The sequence below is a fragment of the Ochotona curzoniae genome, unplaced genomic scaffold (assembly GCF_017591425.1).
Source record: "Ochotona curzoniae isolate NIBS_2020 unplaced genomic scaffold, NIBS_Ocur_1.0 contig_1014, whole genome shotgun sequence".
NCBI lineage: Eukaryota > Metazoa > Chordata > Mammalia > Lagomorpha > Ochotonidae > Ochotona > Ochotona curzoniae.
In genome coordinates, this window is record NW_024464920.1 from 51,701,899 (window position 1) to 51,722,597 (window position 20,699).

The 20,699-nt window shown below is 57.9% G+C and overlaps 1 protein-coding gene across 3 annotated transcripts in view; it reads left to right on the top strand.

Annotated features, from left to right (window-relative positions):
* Positions 1-20,699, top strand: part of TBC1D22A (TBC1 domain family member 22A) — a 232,975-nt gene that overhangs the window by 148,302 nt on the left and 63,974 nt on the right. For all 3 annotated transcript variants that reach the window (XM_040987550.1, XM_040987565.1, XM_040987561.1), the window contains one exon: positions 1,546-1,621. In XM_040987550.1, coding sequence (XP_040843484.1) covers positions 1,546-1,621 — 76 coding nt within the window. The remainder of the gene's footprint in view (positions 1-1,545; positions 1,622-20,699) is intronic.

A 20,699-nucleotide genomic window follows, 5' to 3' on the forward strand; every position in this document is an offset into this window, starting at 1 on the left:
AGCCCTTGCTGCTTGAGAACTCGGGTTCGTAGGAGGATGTGTTAGCTGCGTGTGGATCTGGCCATGGTGCAGGATCCCAGGAAGCTCCGTGTGGATCCCAGGAGAGAGCCTGTCCTGGAGCCGTCCAGGCTCAGTCACCTGCTGGCGGTCCCAGTGTCTTCCTGCCGAGGTGGCCAGTCCGAGTGGAAGCCAGAGCCTGTCACTTGAAGTCCGTGAGGAGAAGGCCCCTGCTGGCAAGGGGAGGCCAACTCTGCTGGCTGCCCCCATCTAAACAAGGGGCCGTCAGGGCCCCCGAGGCCACAGTGGCTGCTGCCCTGGCTCCCTGTAGGATTTGGCGTGGGCAGGGGGTGTGTGTCTATGAGACAGAGACATACAAGGGGACAGATATAGGTAGATAGATGGGTGGAGATCTTCTGTCTGCTAGTTCGTTCCCCAGATGGCCACAGCAGTGAGCCAGGCCAAGGCCAGGTGCCTACTCTTCCATCTAGGTCTCCCTTGGAGGTGGCAGGGACCCACGTAGTTGGGCCATTTTATGTGGTTTTCCCAGGTGTGTTAGCAGGAACTGGATCGAGTGAGTCACCCATGACTCCAGCCAGCTCTTACAGGGGTGGTGCTGTAGGCAGCAGCTTAGGTGTCTGTGCCACAACACTGCCTCGCTCCTTTGCTTTTCACATTTGGTGCTTAGGCCTTGCTGATTGATGCTGACCTGGAGCTTGTCTTCCCAGCCCCGTGGGTATCACCCCAGATAGTACCCTCCTGGACTGGAGCAGGATACTGTGAGTCCCCCCCAGGGGCTGACTCGCGGCTCCGTAGTTCCTCCTGTGAGCTCCAGTGGGTCTCAGGAGAGCACTCTGCTGTCTGCAGTTCTGCATTGTCTTCCTCCAAGTGGCCCCCAGCCCAGAGGAACCTTTCCCTGAGCGGCCTGTGTGCCCGTGCGGTGTGGACGGCCCCGGGTGCGGTGTGGTCGGCCCCGTGTGCGGTGTGGACGGCCCCGTGTGCGGTGTGGTCGGCCCCGTGTGCGGTGTGGACGGCCCCGTGTGTGGTGTGGTCGGCCCTGTGTGCGGTGTGGACGGCCCTGTGTGCGGTGTGGACGGCCCTGTGTGTGGTGTGATCGGCCCCGGGTGCGGTGTGGACGGCCCTGTGTGTGGTGCTGAGCTCTCACTGTCTGGGTGCGGTGTGGACGGCCCTGTGTGTGGTGTGGTCGGCCCCGGGTGCGGTGTGGACGGCCCCGTGTGCGGTGCTGAGCTCTCACTGTCTGGGTGCCCAGCTTGTGGGTTCCAGCAGGCAGTGAGTTGTGCGTGTGGTATCTTACACCTAGGCTCTGGGGCCTCCTCCCTGGCAGGTGGGGCTGGTCTGCTATGGGCGAGCTGTGTGACGAGGGCCGGGGGAGTGGATGGCAGCTCCACATGCGTGTCCTCCTGGGTTTCTCAGGGTGAAGCACTTTGTGAGCCCGTTCTGCCCCGTGGTACAGAGCCTGCAGCCCCCCACCCCAGGTGGACAGACTTGCTTGTCTGCATCCAATATGTGTTCTTATTTTGCCCTTAGGACAACTACACTTTTGCGCAGCCTGGGATTCAGATGAAAGTGAAGATGTTGGAAGAGCTGGTGAGCCGGATTGATGGTGAGCAGCCTCAGTGGCGGGCGGGGCTGGGGCGGCCGGCCTGCAGCGGGACAGAGTCCACGTGGCCTGTGCAGGCTCACTCCCGTGCGTGCCGGCGCCCGAGCTGTCCGTCGTGCATGACGGCGAGGCAGCAGGAGCAGGATTCAGGGCCGTCGCTCTGAGAGAGGTAACGCAGCAGCCCCAGAGCCGACAGTGCAAGCTCCTCCCAGCCCAGAACCTCCTGATGTGGGCGCCAGGCCACTGCTGGTGGCTGTCCTCGGGCACTCTGTCCCCTGCCTGGGTGCAGCGTTTTGCTATCAAGGATGTTAAAATAATTTCTCCATGGAATCCAATTAATTACTGAGTCTGGAAATAACATCTTTAATATTATAGAAAAATTATGGTGTGTGCTCAGGCAATTTTAGATTATGCTTTCATGTTTAAGTGGGGGCTTTGAAATACTTTTACCTTCATCCTTAAAATGATTCCCCCTGCGATGTGCTGACTGTCATATTGCAATAGCAGAGTTTAATTAAATGAAAGTTGAGAGATAATGCTTGCCTGTCCCAGGCACAGTCTCCTGATAGTTTGTTAAATTAATGAGCAGAGCATTAACAAAGTGATGCCAAGCGGAACTGGGCCAGTGAGCGATGAGTGTGAGAGGGACGTGCCCTTCCTGGAGGTGCGCCGTGGTGTTTGGCCAGTGGGCTCTGCACGTCCAGGGATGTTGCGCTGCGCCTGGCCCACATGGGTCGGGGGCCCAGCGTGAGCACGGCGAGTCGTCCCACTGCGGGTCTGGGGAAGCTGCGCTCTGTCCTGAGTATTTGAAAGGCAGAGTTCCAGTGAGAGCTCGGGCTTTGCCCACTGGTGTGTTCCTCCAGTGGCTACAAGTGCCAGGGTAAGCCTGGGCTGAAGTCGGAAGCCTGGAACTCTGTCTGTGTCTCTCACATGGGAGCCGCTGCTTTGCCAGGCACGTTAGCAGGAAGCTGGATTAGAAATGGAGCAGGTAAGATTGAACTGGCGCTCCCATTGGATGCCAGTGGTGCAAGCAGCTCCTTACAACCCACTGTGCCACAGTGACAGGCCCATGTGCCCTGTGCGTGACCGAGGCTGGTGCCCTGTGTGACCCACGCCCGTGCCTTGCCCTGGGCCGTGCGCTAGGAGCCGTCCTCTTGGGCAGGGCGCTGGGAAGCTGCTGGGTGGTACTGTGAGATGGAATCACGCCAGTCCCAAACCGTGCTTTGTTTCTTGATTGAATCTGACGCTCAACTCTCTCTAATGGTTATTACCTAATCTCTGTGTTATGAAGTTCTGCACAGTTCCTCCAATAATGCTTTATGTGATTCAGTATTATATTTAGCTACTTTTCAGCCTGTCTATTCAAAATACTGCTTTTTGCTTCTGCAAGTACATCTATTGTGCACTTCACAGTGAGATTGTGCGTGGATGTGGCTGCTTTTTTTTTTTTTTTAGACCTAGCAGCAATTTCTCAAGTGTTCCCTGGCCTCATTTAGCTCTTTGAAATATGATTTCAGCAGATGAATTGCACTTTCATGGCAGGTTCTTCCTCTCTTCTGTGTCCCTGGCAAGACATCCTTTCTGTCCGCCTGGAGGTTAGTGCCCACGTGTTCAGGGCTCAGGTTGATCTTCTCTGTGCTGTGGTCCAGGAGCAGAGGAGCCCCAGCTGCAGCCCCCCGCCCCAGCTGCAGCTCTGCCCCTTCCTAGCCCCAGCCCCACCTCTGCTCCCAGCCCACCTCCACCACCCCCCAGCTGCAGCCCTACCCCAGTCCTAGCCACAGCCCGGTGCAGCCCTCAGCCCAGTCCTCCCCAGCCCCGCCCCAGCCTCCCCAGTCCCGCCCCAGCCTCCCCAGTCCCGCCCCAGTTGCACCTCTGTGGAAAGTCACAGCTGTGTGTTCAGTCACCCTCCCCTTGAAGCTCTCAGTTTAAAGGCTCCGTTCTTCCCAACACAGAAGGTTCTTTGCTCTAACAGATTGAACTGTGTAAACTGCTTTATTCTGTTCCTCTAATGAAGCTTAAAATAGTTTTCATGATGGCATCTGTGTGCTAAGCCCTGGGCTCTCGACACGGGAAGATGTACCCCTGCCCCGCGTCTGCCCTCAGCAGCCACCCGGTCTCACCTCAACCGACCTGCACCCTGCCTGCTTGGCATGCAGCCCGGGAGAAGGAATCTGTGGGTTTGGAACCTGCAGGGCGGCATACACCAGGGAGAAGCTAATGCCCTCGCCAGCAGCCTGCTGCCTGTGTCTTCAGGGGCCGCGGCAGCCTTCGGCTGAGGTCTGAGAGCGCAGAGAGAGGAGGCACCTCTGGCCTCCTTGCAGCCGGGAGCTGGGCAGCTCTGGGAAGGGACTGGACGGGAGCTGCCGTGCGCGGGCCTGGGCCCGGAGCAAGGCGCAGGACGACAGTGAGCGGGAACGGCAGAGGGAAAGCCTGTCTAGGTTCGGACTAGGCGTTGTTTGGTGCCATACCTCCCCCGCCGAGGGCTTAAAGTCCAGGATGTAGACACAGGCCTTTTTTTAAATTTTTTTGGTTGTTGTTATATTATTTTTTATTGATTACATTGCATTATGCAACACTGTCTCATAGGCTCTGGGATTCCCCCAATCCCTCCCCATACCCTCCCCATATGGTGGATTCCTCCACCTTGTTGCAGTATTACAGTTCAAATTCAGTTAAGATGCTTTCATTGCAAGCATAGAGTCCAGCATCTTATTATCCTGATTTCTTGGTGAGACCATCTCTGGTCTGAAGGTAGAGCTGGCAGAATATCATCCTGATGAATTAAAAGCCCCAACATAACATCAGCAACAATTTATAATGTTATGGAATTAATTGACGTAGTATTGAGTAGCCAGTATGTTAAAAAAAATGCAAGTTCTTAACCACATCCTGTGACTTCTTCATTGACATTTCAATTTTAGTTTATATATAACCGGGTTCTATACATCTTAAAATGGATATGGATTACTATCCAACTGTGTCTATTTTCATTATAGTATTTAGCGTTTTATAGTATTGAAGCATACCCTAGTGAGGAGTAACTACTCTTTGACACACGGGTGTTTTGATTGAAGGCAGAGCCTGTGGCTGGTGGAAGCCACATGGGGGACGTGGGCAGCCTCCTGGCAGTCTGTGGGCAGTGGCCGGTGTGGAAGCCACATGGGGGACGTGGGCAGCCTCCTGGCAGTCTGTGGGCAGTGGCCGGTGTGGGAAGCCACATGGGGGATGTGGGCAGGCTCCTGGCAGTCTGTGGGCAGTGGTCGGTGTGGGAGTGCTGCATCTGCACCAGCATCGCGTATGGGTGCTGGTTCAAGTCCAGCTGTTCTAATTCTGATCCAGCTCCCTACTGATGAGCTTGGGAAAGCATCAGGTGGTCCAGTGCCGGGCCCCTGCACCCACAGGAGACCTGGAGGTTTCTGGCTGCTCGCTTTGGCGTGTACTGGCTCTGGCAATCGCAGCACGGCCATTTGGGAAGTGAAGACTTCTCTGTCACTCCCTTCAGTCACTTTGTGTTTTAAATACACAAAGTAAATCTTTACTTAAAAATGTGTGGGCAGGTAGTCCTGAGCAGCTCAGGAGAGAGGGTGCGCTGTCCACTGGGCAGTCCCTGCTCTGGGGCAGGAGGTGAAAGTGATGTGCCACAGCACGAGGGCAGCGCCTGCTGCGTCAGCAGGGATTACGGGAGGCGCTGAGAGCAGAGTTCCGCTGTAGTTTGTTAGCAAAAGAGGAATAACAGACGTTTCTTGAAAACACTGACATGCTGTCCAGAAAACAAAGATTTCCTGGACGCGACATTGCTAGATTCTGGAGACAGAGCTCCTCCCAAAAGGCATTTATTAACCAGAAGAAATCCCAGCGTGAGCTGTGGTTCCATAGCCTTGTGCAGTGCAGGATCAAGCCACCTTGCTGAGGCTGCGGGCTCTGAGACCTCGGAGTGACACAGTAGGGGGGGAGCATTCTGCTACAGCCTCACATGGCCTCAGGGTTCAAGGACCAGGGCTGGATGAACCTTGAATGTGATGTCGGGGTGCTCTGGGAGCTACAACTGAGGCTGTTCCCACAAACATTTCCTCTCAGGATGCCTGGAGTGCAGATACATCACACATTCAAGACTAAGTGCAGATGGCAGAGTGTGGGGTTGTGGCTCCTTTCTAGAATTTGTTTTTATTTATCTGAAAATCAAGAGAGAGAGGCTCCTGTGTGCACTGGTTCACTGGTTAAGTGTTCTCGTCATCTGGGGCTGGGCAAAGGCCTCCCTGCATCTCCCTCTCGGTGAGTGGGAGGTGGAGCTGAACTACTTGGGCCATTTTCTGTTGCCTTCCCGATGCCTCAGCAGGGAACTGGAACATGAGTGGAGCAGTTGGACCCCAAAGTGACATACATGTGGGTTGCAGTGTTGCAGGCGACGGCCTAGCCTGCCGCACCACAGTGCCGGCCAAGAGCTCTCTGTAATTCTTAGATGTTTGCTGTGACACTGTGATCCTGATTGTTTATGAAAATATGAGAAACAAAGCCTGGGAGTGTCTGCAGGGAGTAGGAGACTGCACAGTTTTCATAAGAGACTGAAAAATGAACAACCAGGACTTCTGCAGTTAAAAATTATCTGTATTAAGTTTTTTCTTAATAGAAGGATTACCATTGTTAAGAATTCAGTGAATAGGCATAACAAACTAGACACAGCTAAAGGGAAAATCAGTGAACTGGAAGATGGGTTTGGAAGAAAGACATAGTTAAACAGAGTGTTTAAAATATGGAAAATACAGAAAGTACGATGTAGAGAGCATGGTTAGCAAGTTTGATGTCTGTTCGTTTGAAGTCATAGGAGATAAGAGAGATTGAGTAAAGATTCAAAGTCTGATTTTGTTTTATCTTCGAGCTTTTGTCAAAGGCTCTTCACAAAAAAAGTTAAAATGTCATCTCGCCTGTGTTGCCTGCCCAGGTAGTAAAGTTTCAGCACGTGTTTGCAGGCTTGGAGGGTTGAGGCGTGCCTTCTGAGGTCATCCAGCTCACTTCTGTCAGTGTTTGTTGAGCATTGGTCTGGTCCCTACCTGTGTGTAAGAGCAGGGGTCACACGGTTGGTCATTTATCAGCGTTACAGTCAACACGCACTCATGCCTGCACGCTGCACATGTGCAGTAGGCTTCCCCAAAGGCCGAGGAGCTTATGTGGGAATTGCGCAGCCTTGCAGTGACCCCCGTGCCGCTGATGGACTCTGACGGGCACCTCTGAGGCCACAGAGTCCTGCATTGTCCGAGAAAGGACTGCTGGAGAGCAGGCTGTCAGCCCCCGGCCCCTCCTCAGCTGGGTCTGAGCCCAGTGCGCAGCCTGATGGGCAGACACCGATGGGATCTGTCTGCATGAACCATTTGTCAGCATGGGGAATGGTGGGGCTCTTACTCCAGTATCACAGTGCCTGAAAATGCCCTGCCTCAAGAAACCAGTCAGTTTGCTTGTGTCCATCTGTGTTTTTCTGCTAGACTTCAGATCAGACCACGAGGGCTTCACAGACTGCAGAGCATCCCGCTCAGGGGAGCCCAGCCCTGAAGGGACGGTGATGGCTCACGGCTGTCCCGCTCAGGGAAGCCCAGCCCTGGGGGCGGTGATGGCCCACGGCTGTCCCGCTCAGGGGAGCCCAGCCCTGGGGGCGGTGATGGCCCACGGCTGTCCTGCTCAGGGGAGCCCAGCCCTGAAGGGACGGTGATGGCCCACGGCTGTCCCGCTCAGGGGAGCCCAGCCCTGTGGGGACGGTGATGGCCCACGCCTGTCCTGCTCAGGGGAGCCCAGCCCTGAAGGGACGGTGATGGCCCACGGCTGTCCTGCTCAGGGGAGCCCAGCCCTGGGGGCGGTGATGGCCCATGGCTGTCCTGCTCAGAGGAGCCCAGCCCTGGGAGGGTGGTGATGGCCCATGGGCTGTCCCACTCAGGGGAGCCCAGCCCTGGGAGGGTGGTGATGGCCCACGGCTGTCCCGCTCAGGGGAGCCCAGCCCTGAAGGGACGGTGATGGCCCATGGCTGTCCTGCTCAGGGGAGCCCAGCCCTGGGAGGGTGGTGATGGCCCATGGGCTGTCCCACTCAGGGGAGCCCAGCCCTGGGAGGGTGGTGATGGCCCACGGCTGTCCTGCTCAGGGGAGCCCAGCCCTGGAGGGACGGTGATGGCCCATGGCTGTCCTGCTTAGGGGAGACCAGCCCTGGGGAGGCACGGTGAGAGTCCACAGGCTGCCTTGCTCCTGGGGACCCAGGAACTCTTGTGCTATTCTGGGAGCCCTGTGCTCTGCCAGGAGCCCCAGGCAGAGCTGTGCTGTCACAGGGACCAGCAGAGCCAGGAGGAACCATCACGTGCACCCAGGACGTGTCCAGCGCTGCGGTCCTCACCCAGCCACAACGCGAGTGTCCTTGCTGGGCTTCTTCATCCGCACTGCCTTTTCCTCCTCCTCTAAAAGCTGGGTGCCCCTTCCTCCTCCTTAGCCTTTCAAGGATTAGGAGTGCCAGCCTGAGCAAGTGAGTTCCCAGGAGTGCCAGGGAAATCTGCATGTTATAGAAGCAGGTCTGCTGTCTTAGAACTAGGGTGGCCCTGGGTGGCGTCTGGCACATGCCACGACCACATGTCGTGGCCCCTGCATTCGGCCTGCTTGCCTTTTTGGCGTGACTTCAGGCCTGGCCTGTGCCTCGGGCTGCCCTTTCCTCTTAGAGCTTCTGGGATACGGCAAGCACAAGGCGTCATGTGCTGGGCTGTGTGAAGTTTAGATTTGCCCCGTGAGTGCTCTCAGAACACGTGTGCACACATGGACACCGTGGGCAAAGTCTGTGTTGTTGGCACGGCTGCTGCCTCCGAGCTGCTGCTTCCTCATCTTCCTGGATGAGCTGACGGCCCTTCTGCGTCCCTCCGGCCTGCGTGTTGGGCGTGGTGGAGTGTCCCCGGAGGGATTCTTGTTTGTGGTCAAGGGCTTTGATCGAGCTCTGAATCAATGGGCTCATTTGGCCTTTCATGAGGTGACGAGCTGGGCTCCAAGTGACTGCTCTTGATGAAGTGATGGTTCTCCATTAGGTTTGATCAGTTCCTGGGTTTCAGGGAAACCCACTGCCTGGACGGGCTTGGTGTCTACTTGCAGCGGCTGCGGACACTGGCCTTTCCGGAGTCTCCACGCACAGCCAGGTGGCCTCTTCCTGGTCGTCAGGCTGGTGGCCGTGCTGAGTCTGTCCCGCAGATCAGGCTTCTGTCTTCCCTCCGCCAGCTGTGAGCTGCCTTCCCTCCCAGGCCACCCGTAGGGCTGCTGGCACTCTGCTGGCTCTGCTGGTTCTGCTGGCCTCCGTGGCTCCTGCCTCCTCATCCTCTAACAACCCTGGTTGTCCGTGTTACACCCGGGCTGCCTGCTTTGCTTCAGGGACAGTACCTGCGCCCTGGCCTCTGCATTGGGCCTGGGTTCCCGAACTTGCCGTGCCTGAGGCTTATTTCCCACTCATCCTGGACGGGTAGGCCACGTGTCATTTACACCCAGCCGCACAGCCACGTGATGCGGGAGCCTAAGGTGGAAGGAAGGGTCATGGTTTGCCTAGAATGTAGGCGGTTGTGACGGTGTCAGATGGGACCTTGGCCTTCAGAGACCTGTGCTAGAAGAATCAGAGGAAGTAGCCACAGGCTGATCTGGGCAGGAGTTGGAGTCTCCTGTGCCCTGGCCTGGAGGAGTCGGAGTCCCCTGTGCCCTGGAGGAGTCGGAGTCCCCTGTGCCCTGGCCTGGAGGGAGGCCACAGAGCCGGAAGCGTGCTGCTGGCGGGCGTGGGGCGGTGGCCCTGGCAGACTGGCCGTGGCGTCGAGAGCAGAATTGTCTTCTCAGACCTCTCGCCCTGGTCTTCTCTGAGCATGTCTGGAGTGGGTTGGCTATGTGTTGTAGCTGCTGGCTGCCCGGGTGCTGTGCAGTTACACACACAGAAGGGCTGGCGTGTGCCTGAGCACTCGGGGCGGGCAGAGGAAGCTTCCGAAGGGCGGAGCTGCCCTCGCCGCACGCCGCTGCAGCCGGGGTGTCCTGTGTCTTCTTTCGGAGACTGTGGGTCTGAGATGGAGGCTGCGCTAGACTGGCACATTCCTGGCTTTGGGCATCATTGTCTTCTTGCCGCAGCTCCGCCTGTGACCCTCCTGGGAGTGCTGTAGTGGCCAGACAGCACGCCCGCCAACCTTCCTGACAAAGACATTGATCCTGTCTGGAACGGGTCCTGCCCTCATAACCCCACTTGGCCCCTGTCACTTCCTCAGGGCCCTGTTTTCCAGCACAGACCACTGGGTTAGCGCTCTGTGTGTGCATTTGGAGGAAGCGCCCCCTTTGGGCTGTGGCTGCCTGGGAGGACGCAGCAGCGTGGTCACCACCGTTCTCCAGCACCGTCCGCCAGCAGGCAGCGTGGCTCTCGTGGCTCTCGGCTTGGGCGGCTGGGGGCAGGAACCAGCACTTTTTCCAGTATCCCAAATCAAAAGAATGACACACAGATGGGAAAGAAGACCCTCTGTTTTTTCCTTTTCAAGGGGATCCGGGAAGCTTCAGTAATCCTAGGCAGCAGAGCCTTCCAGCAGGTCGGGCGTTGGTCCCTGGAGATGGCCCTGGCAGTTTGTATTCCGAAAGAGTCCTGGTTCGTGACAGGCTGGCTGTGGAGGGAATTAGGCTCCTGCGTCTGCTTTGCTGACATCAGGCAGAGGATGCTGGGTGTGGGGGCTGGGGTGCCCTCTTCTCCAGCCAGCAGGGACCACCTGCAGACAGACAGCCTCCCGACCTGGTGTGTGGTCTGTGAGGACAGGGCCAGCCCACAGGCGTGTGTCTGGAAGGCAGTCCGCCCCAGGCAGGGGTGGCTGCTTGCGAGGGCTGCAGGAGCCGAGGCGGGTGCTGGCGTCTGTGCAGTGAGCACAGGGGACGCTCCCTTCAGAAGGAGGCCTTCGGGCGGCCTGCTGATCAGGAGAAACGCAGGACAGCCTGGCTCCAGCTGGAGGGTTAGAAGGCAGTGAGACCCCGGAGTGTCTGGGGCCTCGAGGCCTGAAAAGTGTTGAGAAATGGAGTCTGTGTGACAGACGTGGGGATGAGGCCACCACTGTTGCATAGTGGGTAAAGCTGCTTCATTTAATACTGACATCCACATCAGTGTCGGTTCAAGTCCTGGCTGCTCCACTTCTGGTCCAGCTCCCTGCTAATGGACCGGGAAGGCTCTGGAGGACGGCTCAGACGCTTGGTCCCCACCCCCGTGTGGGAGCCCCGGAAGAAGCTCCTGGCCAGCTCTGGCATTGCAGCCATTTGGGGAGTGACCCAGTAGATTTAAGGTCTCTCTGTCTCTCCCTTGCCTACCCCCCTTCCATCCCTACCTTTCAAAAATAAATGAATCTTTAAAAAAAAAAAACGCTCTCCCCGTGTGAGGTGCTGTGGCAGTCAGCTCGGTCTCCCCGTGTGAGGTGCTGTGGCAGTCAGCTCGGTCTCCCCGTGTGAGGTGCTGTGGCAGTCAGCTCGGTCTCCCCGTGTGAGGTGCTGTGGCAGTTCTGGCACCTGTAGTCCGGGGTGTCACTGCCATTATCCTCATCAGACCAGAGCAGCACGTTGGTGGGCACAAAGGGGCGGTGGCCAGTGTTGGGGGGCTCAGCCCACGGGCTTTCCTGGCCCATGTTGGTCGCTGTGTCCGGTGCAGGCAGGGTCTTCTCTCTGCCCAGGGGCTTGTTGGCATGGACGGCAGAGGGCAAGGCCCGGCGGGGTGGTGGCAGCCACACTTCGAGGGAAAGCGGTGAGCGCTGTTGGAGGGTTCTCCCTCCACGTGTCGGGCACCTTCATCTGCTTGTGCGTTGTCCCTTTCTTGTGTTTCTTAATTCTGATTAAATGTGATTTTAATGAAATTTCTCTAAAAACTGTCTCAGCTACCTTGTAAGGTTAAAATAGAAATATTGTTTTAGGGTAGAATTCAGTTACAGCTGGTCAAGCAGATCCAGCTTTGTTACTGCCTGAGTGAAAATGTTTTTATTACTCCTGTGAGATGGGGAGCCACAGTGCTCGGGCCACTGTCAGGGTCATGCCCTCACCCACGTTTGGAGCGCAGCTTGCCTCGCACCCAAGGGCCTGGCCGTGGTGCCCGAGGCCCGGCGGGCAGAGGGAGCCTGTGGAGGCCCTGGGCGTGGTGCCCGAGGCCCGGCGGGCAGAGGGAGCCTGTGGAGGCCCTGGGCGTGGTGCCCGAGGCCCGGCGGGCAGAGGGAGCCAGTGGAGGCCCTGGCCGTGGTGCCCGAGGCCCGGCGGGCAGAGGGAGCCAGTGGAGGCCATCCTGTCAGAGCTGCTGCCTTCTCCCCGTCCCGGTCTCCTTCTGGGACCTGCAGCTCAGCGGCCAGCGGTGAGGCTGTGGCCGGTTCTTGTTGAGACTTGAGGCCCTGGCCGTGGTGGTTGTTGTTGACTCCTGTAGGTGCAGGCCCAGGCCCAGGAGCCCGTCTGGGTTCTTTGGCATCCAGGATGCCATGAGCTCCAAGCGTTGTGTTGATGTGACGTCTGTCTGTGTATCCGTCAGTCTCTTTGACTCCAGTTCAGCTTCCGTCGGACACTCTGAGTGTGGGTTGCTGTGTGTGTGGACTTTTCACGGCATGTCCTTGATGCCACTGTCCTCCCGGTGGCTCGCGGTCTCTGCCCTCGTCTGGGCCAGTGTTCTCTCAGCATCGAGCAAGTGAAATGCAACAACGTAAAAGCTGTGTGTTACTGACACGGGGTTTGTCCCAGAGTATTGAAATATCAGTGCATTTCACTTTTTAAAAAAGATTTATTTATTTTTATTGGAAAGGCACATTTATAGATGAAATGGAGAGACAGGGAAGAAGATCTTCCATCCATTGATTCACTCCCCAAGTGACCGCAGCGGCTGGAGCTGAGTCAGTCTGTAGCCAGGAGCCCAGAGCTTCTTCCAAGTCTCCCATGCGGGTACTGGATCCCAAGGCTTTGTGCCATCCTCCACTGCCTTACCAGGCCACAAGCAGGGAGCTGGGTGGGAAGTAGAGCAGGCAGGACACGAATCAGTGTCCATGGGTTCCTGGCCCGTGCAGGGCAAGGCCTTAGCCACTGAGCTGTTGGTCTGGGCCCTTGCACTTCTGTTTTAAACTAACATGTAGGAGGAGCAGACTCATGAAAGTCATCTTATTCTGTGCAGAAATAACTTGATAAAATCCAATGTCAAACCAAAACACAATGAACTGGGGTCAAGGGCAGGGAGCGTCCATCGCGACCGTCAGCTGACATAGCACGAGGTGGCAGAAAGCTAATCACTTTCTCTGTCCCGTCTGTGTGTCCTGGAGATTCTAGAGGGACAGTCAGTGGAAACGTGTACACGTATGGACTCCCAAAGTCAGAGCCCCCTGCCCCGAGTGACAGCCGGCATGCGGAGGGGCTGGGTGCACGTCAGAGCCCCCTACCCCGAGTGACAGCCGGCATGCGGAGGGGCTGGGTGCACGTCAGAGCCCCCTACCCCGAGTGACAGCCGGCATGCGGAGGGGCTGGGTGCACGTCAGAGCCCCCTACCCCGAGTGACAGCCGGCATGCGGAGGGGCTGGGTGCACGTCAGAGCCACGTCAGAGCCCTGCACCGCGAGTGACAGCCAGCCTGTGCACGTCGCTTGGCAGTTGATGTGATGTTTCTTCTGGAAATGACAGAATCTGCACAAAAGCTGTCGGAACTTTAAACTTGGCCAGATTTCAAGATACAAGAACTATATATAAAAATAAGTTGTCTTTCCATATAGCAGCAATGGGGAAATGAAACTAAATGAAAGCCATACCATTTCTAAGAGCATAAAAATGTAAAGTGTTTAGGGAAAACATGACGAAAGATGACATAGGGCTATATACCCAAACCTGCAAAGTAGTGCTGGGAAAATTGATGCTGATGTCATCACACCCTCACATCCTGACCCTGATGCACGTGGAATGTCAGTCTGATGCCGGTGCAGAAGCCTCGCAGCAGCCAAAGTAGTCCTGAAAGAGCTGAAAGAGGGTGCAGGGAAAGCTGCAGTGTTCGGGACGCTGAGATGCGAGTTGGGCTGGTTCAGGGGACTCATTCCCGAGCTGGAGCTGCAGGCATGGAGAGGTGCTTCCCAGAGTGGTGTGGAAATCCAGCAGCCAAAGCATGTGCCGCAGAAGCAGCCTCCAGACAGTCCACAGAGCGTGGAACTGAAAACTTGTGGGGAAAAAATATTTCTAAATCCCCCAGTAGTTTTTGCATGATATCCTTTTCCTCTGAACTTTCTGAAAAAGCTTGTATACATGAATTTCAGAAATGGTTTCTGTGGTAAAACGGCAGGAGTGACAGTGAGACGAGGGAGGGGTTCTAAGCTCGGTCCTTGGGTTCACTGCCCAGTGCCTGCCACAGCCAGAGCCGGGCCAGGACAGAGCCGGGAGCAGAGCTGCCGCTGCGTCCCTGCTGTGGGTGCACGACCCCAGCCCTGCTGCCTTTCGGGGGCATTCCAGAGCAGCCAGGACTCGGACCACCGCTGTGCTGGGGGCTGCGGGCATCCCAGGTGGCAGTGCCTGCCGCGCACTCAGCTCTTCACTTCCCAAGAAAACTTGCTGAAGCGCTGCTATATATATGACATATTCTCCCATATCATGCAGACGGGTGTTCATATGGCATTCCAAAGGTGACCTCAAAAGGCATTGAAGACCTCGAATCTAACCCTGCACTGTGAACCTTCTCTAAGATTACGTAGCACCAGATTTTTTAGAACGATGTTGAAATTGTGTAAGAACGTTTGGACCAATAAATTGTACTTTATCAAAAATCACCCACTCTTCAAGTGATCCTGTCCAGAAGACAGAAGAGAAGGTTAAGATTGGGAGTGTGTCATCTAAAAGCATTGGGCACGTCGCCTTCCAGGAGCCACGTCCGGCGACGTGAGGGCCCCTGTACTTCCTCCCTGCAGCTCGAGTGTGGACGGATCTGTCAGGGCTTCCCCAGCCTTGCTGTTGGGACCTGGTCGGGAGGCCGAAGCCTGGACGCCGAGGGCAGCCAGCACCGCCTTGCTGTCGGGGCCTGGACGCCCTGGGCAGCCGGCACCGCCTTGCTGTCGGGGCCTGGACGCCCTGGGCAGCCGGCACCGCCTTGCTGTCGGGGCCTGGTCGGGAGGCTGGAGCCTGGACGCCCTGGGCAGCCGGCACCGCCTTGCTGTCGGGGCCTGGTCGGGAGGCTGGAGCCTGGACGCCCTGGGCAGCCGGCACCGCCTTGCTGTCGGGGCCTGGACGCCGAGGGCAGCCTGGACGCCGAGGGCAGCCAGCACCGCCTTGCTGTTGGGGCCTGGACGCCGAGGGCAGCCGGCACCGCCTTGCTGTCGGGGCCTGGTCGGGAGGCTGGAGCCTGGACGCCGAGGGCAGCCAGCACCGCCTTGCTGTCGGGGCCTGGACGCCCTGGGCAGCCGGCACCGCCTTGCTGTCGGGGCCTGGACGCCGAGGGCAGCCTGGACGCCAAGGGCAGCCGGCACCGCCTTGCTGTTGGGGCCTGGACGCCCTGGGCAGCCAGCACCGTGCTCCCTCTTTGTAGCACTTGCAGTGAGCTGCTTTCTTGTCTCATCAGACCTGAGCACATCTATGACGTCAGGGTGACGTAGCAGCTCGTCATTCCTGCCCTGTGCAGCTCGGAGGACTTGTAGTTTAGATTATGCTACTGTCAAAAATAAACACCCTGATGAGAAGATCGTGTGTTGTGGTGTCAGACGCCATTTCTTTACACCCTGAGCGACTCGGCGTGTCTTGCTGAGGTCCCCCAATGAGTGAGGCGCCTGTCCCGCAGAGTCCAGACATGGCTCTGGCGTGAGCCTGCTCGGATTCAGGGCCTGCTGCTGTGCCTGCCGGGTTGCCGCCTGCAGGGGTGTGTAGGCTGACGTAGGAACTGGCCTTGTGGAGGTCATTTGGGAGGTACGGCCTCTCGTCCTGGGTGTCCCCTAACCAGGCATCCTCCGGTTTCATCCTTGCTCTGCCCACCCAGCCTCAGTGCCAGACTCCGTAAGTTTCAGGCTTTGGCTCCCAGGAGACTGTCCGTGTCCCAGCCCTGCTGTCCTCAGGGTCCCCGGGCCACCTGCCTTTCCAGCTGACAACTGTCATTTCCACCTGACCCACAGCATTCAATAAAGGCCCATCCTCGTGCTTACAGCTTTGTTGTCATAAAGGCCGGGAGGCCAGCTGTGTGAGGAGGTGCAGGGACGGGCCTGGGAGTCCTGGGAGCGTGGCTGTCAGCCCACTCCTGGAGAACCAGGCAAGTCCCCAGCCTCCTGTGTCTGCCTGGCCCGGTAGGCAGGTGGCAGGAGTTCAGACACAACTTTCCGACTGAATGGCTGGTGCTGGTGTGGTGTGCTCTCCAGCCCCTCTCCTCTGCTAGAGTCTGGCTGTCCTTGTGGTGACTGTCCCTGACTGGGAGTGAGCTGGGCCCACCAGGAGCTTCCTGTGAGCTGGCACAGGGATAGCAGCCGGAGTCAGGCTGTCAGGGTCCGTGCCCACACTGGGGTCGTGGCAGCGCCCAGCCACGTGCCTCCTTCGTGCTGGCCTTCTGTGGCGTCGTCTGCGCGCGCTCAGTGCGTTCCGAGATGCCGTCAGCATCGTGTAAGGCAGTCGTCCTTCTCGTTGACTTCCATGGTGTCCCCAAGGAGGGAAAAGTGGGCTTTTCCGCAAGATGTGGCGCGGATTGTTGAAGGATTGTTGAAATACGGCTGTGTCAGCAGGAAAGCCAGCACCTCCTCCTGGTGCCCCACAAAGCCTGGCTCTGAAGCCCTGCTGCTGGTGGGGCCCAGCTGCCGCAGGCCTTGCTGGAGCACCCCGCAGCCACCTCCCTGCTGGCACAGGAGCTGCCCCCGTCCTGGCCCATCACCCTGGCACCTGTCCCTGCTGCAGGTGGTGGTTGGGCTGCGTCTGTTCATGTTGGGGTCTGGCACGGCCTTGGCCGAGTGGTCTTTTTCCCTTCTACTACGTCCTCGGGTTGTGACCTTGTGACACGCAGTGTTTGTGTGTTCTGTGATGGCTGAACAGTGTCCCCAGGAGGATCTTCAGGGGACCCACTGGTCCGAGGCGTTGGGGACCTGCATGTGTCCGTGGCGGGCACAGAGATGGCCGAGAGGAGGCCTCTCCAGTTGGGCACCCAGCACCTCCAGCATGGCTCTCTGGACAGCCCAGCTGTGGTGCCCTGGCCCTTGGTCTGGTGGTGGCCCTCTGTTGTCAGGTGGCCTGGAGTGGCAGGTGGGCACATGACCTGTGCTGTGTACGGGAGGGTGAGCCAGGAGCCCCTGGTATCTGTGCCCCTGCCCGTGGCTTCTCCTTAACTGATGCGAGATGAGCTCATTCCTCCAGAGCAGAGCCGTTCACCCCACTGCCAGCTGAAGCTTGATGCCCGGCTCCTCTCTGCCCCCCGTGCGGGCCTGCAGGGTTTTAATGCCCGGCTCCTCTCTGCCCACCCGTGCGGGCCTGCAGGGTTTTCTTTGTCAGGTATTTGAGCGTGGCAGCTATGCCCCCTCTCCGGGCACGTCGGTGCAAGGAGGGTCTGGGCTTGCATAAACAGCATGTTTAGGTGCCAAGTCCATGGGATCCGTGCCTTTTCCTTTTTAGCACAAATCCTGGGACACAATGTGTTTGCATAATTTATTTTTATTTTTAATCAAGAAGGCAAGATGTTTCAGCAGGATTTCCAGTCTGTGGCCGCGCTGTCTAACATGCCGAGAAAAGTGGTTGACGTGCGTCTCCCTGCTGCCTGGGGACGTGGGGACAATGCCCTGTCCTGCCCAGCCCCATGCAGGTTGTGTGGAAAAAGTGCTTTGGCCTGAAAGATGACAATAATTACAACTGTCTTTCATTCATTATGTGTGCACTCTTATTTCCAGTGAAATGGAAATTTCAGATTCAGAATTATTGCGAGCCAAATTACCTTTATCAGTGAAAGAGCATCTGCTCACAATTACTTGTAAAGTAGGAAAAATGAATCTTTTCAGCATATATGTTTGCAGCTCTGATGCCTAGAAATTGAAAGTAATGCCTGGAGTTTAGCAGTCCATTTTTCACCATGTTCAAAATAGGAGGCAGCCTTGCCAGAAATTCATTATGCACATTAGGTGGAGCTTGGAGAGCTGGGGGTTGCTACACTTCATCATGCTTCATTACTGCTTCCAGCAGAGACACACACACCCACACACACGCTGCACACAGCCACTGCCAGGCCAGGAAGGGTCAGCCTTGCGTGCCCGAGGGTGGAGGTTCCCTCGGCCTTAGAAAGCCCGTTTGGCCTGGGCTGCTCAGAGGAGCTGTCACCACAAGGGACCTCACCCCCATGGCTGCCACCACCTCTGCGTGGGTTTGGAGTTCATCTTTTTAGCTTCTCTTAAGAATTTGAAGTCCTGTTGGGGCAGGAGAGAAGGTGAGGCACCCAGGACGGGGTGGGTTCTTCTGGGATGGACAGTGCGGAAGCTGCAGCTTTTTGCTCTGTCTGGCAGCAGTGGGAGCCTTCTGGGGGACAGCAGGTGGTCTGGTTTGGGAGGTTCCTGAGAGGTGTTCTCTGAGAGTGGCCTCTGCTTTGGGCACAGCTGGCCTGGCTCTGAGTTTCCTGTCTGTCTGTCTCATCCAGGGCTAAGTACTCACCCAGCCACCCTGGCCTGTCCTCTGGCAGGGCTTGGCTCCGGTGCCGCTTCCACAGGCTCCCGGCTGGGCCTGGCCGTCTGGCATTGGGGTCCTTTCAAGGACTCAGAGGGCCTCCCTGTGCTGATGCCTGCCACCTTACCTCAGCTGCCTCATCTTGTGGGCCACAGACATGGGTGCCCTGGGTTAGGGCCAGGTGTGTGGCCTCCTCAGGGGGCTGCCCTGAGGGAGCCTGGTGCAGGGTGCTCACCCCACCCCAGGAGGAACAGGTCCGTCCTTGCCCTGTCAGCAGCAGGGGGGATTTAGGGCCTATTCTGTACCCCCACCACCTCTGGTCTCTGCCGCAGGGCAAACAGTGTTTCTTTCCATCTAGTTCTCCTTGGTTACTTTAGTGACTGTGTTCCCCAAAGAGGTGCTTAAAAATCAGATCTCTCTTTCTGTTTGCTGTTGAAAGGCAGCGTTTGTCCCCAGGCTCCCATAGAGCTGTGTGCCTGCCCACCTTGCGAGAAGGCAGCCATCTCCATGGCTGGCCACCGAGGCTGCAGGCAGAACGGCCAGGCAGCCCCGGGAACTCAGCCCCAGGGACACGCTGCCTGCTCGGCCCCAGCCCTGCCCTCTTCGTCTGCCACCTGCTTAGCAATGTGCATCAGCACTGATCCCAGTGCTTGGCCAGGTCCTACCCTGGAGGAAGTGGCTGCTTGGCCAGGTCCTGCCCTGGAGGAAGTGGCTGCTTGGCCAGGTCCTGCCCTGGAGGAGTGGCTGCTTGGCCAGGTCCTGCCCTGGAGGAGTGGCTGCTTGGCCAGGTCCTGCCCTGGAGGAAGTGGCTGCTTGGCCAGGTCCTGCCCTGGAGGAGTGGCTGCTTGGCCAGGTCCTGCCCTGGAGGAAGTGGCTGCTTGGCCAGGTCCTGCCCTGGAGGAGTGGCTGCTTGGCCAGGTCCTGCCCTGGAGGAAGTGGCTGCCTGGCCAGGTCCTGCCCTGGAGGAGTGGCTGCTTGGCCAGGTCCTGCCCTGGAGGAAGTGGCTGCTTGGCCAGGTCCTGCCCTGGAGGAGTGGCTGCTTGGCCAGGTCCTGCCCTGGAGGAGTGGCTGCTTGGCCAGGTCCTGCCCTGGAGGAAGTGGCTGCTTGGCCAGGTCCTGCCCTGGAGGAAGTGGCTGCTTGGCCAGGTCCTGCCCTGGAGGAAGTGGCTGCTTGGCCAGGTCCTGCGCTGGAGGAAGTGGCTGCTTGGCCAGGTCCTGCGCTGGAGGAAGTGGCTGCTTGGCCAGGTCCTGCCCTGGAGGAAGTGGCTGTCCAGCGGAGCTGGCTCACAAGCACTGAGTTACTGCTGCGCTCCCCAGCCTGTAAACCCGGCCTGTGGTACAGTGGCCGCTGGCACTGTGGGAGACAAACGCCCCTGTGGAACGCTCACTTGAGCCTGTGTTAGCAAAATTTGGGCCTGTTGCTAAAATGTGACTCACGCTGCAGCCTTTGATGCTCTTGGTAAACAGGAGGCATGGCCAGATGTGGCCAGTGGGCCAGCGGCAGGCCAGCCGAGGTGTCACACAGCAGGCTTGAGCCAGGTGCCCCAGCTGGGCTGGCTCCTGCAGGGGCCTTTTTGCAGGACGAGCACCTGCTGTCCTGTGGGGCCTCGCCGGGCGCCCGCCTCTCCCCCAGTGGCCCGCTGTGAGCTCAGGGAGCAGACCTGTCCTTTTCCCTTGCTCTGTCAGCAATGGTGGGGCCGCTTCTCTGTGTGGGCAAGTTGGGGCCTTGGAACTTGGCATCATTTGAGCTTTACACCTGCTTGTAATGTCAGCGAGAAATCAGTCTGTGAAGGAATTACATCAGGGGCTCCTGTCGAGCTCATCGGAAGCAGCTAGTGTGAAAATGTGGTGCTTGGTCTGGCTTGCGTGGATGTGTGTCAGAGCTCTTGGTCGATTGAAGCCAAACACGAGCTCCTGCCTGTCGGCTGAGTGTCCTGGTGTGTGCCCCTGCTGAGGGCCCTCTGGCCCCCACTCCACCTGGGCCTGCACTGTTGCCTCTCCCAGAGCCTGGCACAGGCGGCATGCACACATTCCTCTCCTCGGCTGCAGCCCTCACGGCCTGAGCACCTTGGCACACGTGTGGGGACCCCTGAGGACCCCTCACAGGGGTCCTGACCGGCAGCCTCCCCACAGGCTTTCCTGGGGCCAATGCAAGGGGTCCACATTCTTGTCCCACCACATGAAAGAGGGGATAAGGCACAGGTAAAAGTAACAGAGGACTAACTCCCCATCAAGCTGTCCCACCCATCACCTGGCCACACTTGTCCGGTCAGCTGCGGCTCTGTGGGTGAGGAAAATGGCACTGAGACTGCATGCCAGCCCAGCCAGGCCTCTCCTGCCTGCCACCGCGGCCCTGGGGAGCCTCTAGGATGTGGGGGTTCACGGGACAGGGTGCTTCCCTAACCCATTCCTCTCCTCAGTGCCCAGAACAGCCTTGCATCTGGAGAGTGTGCTGGCTCCTGATGGCAGCCATGTCC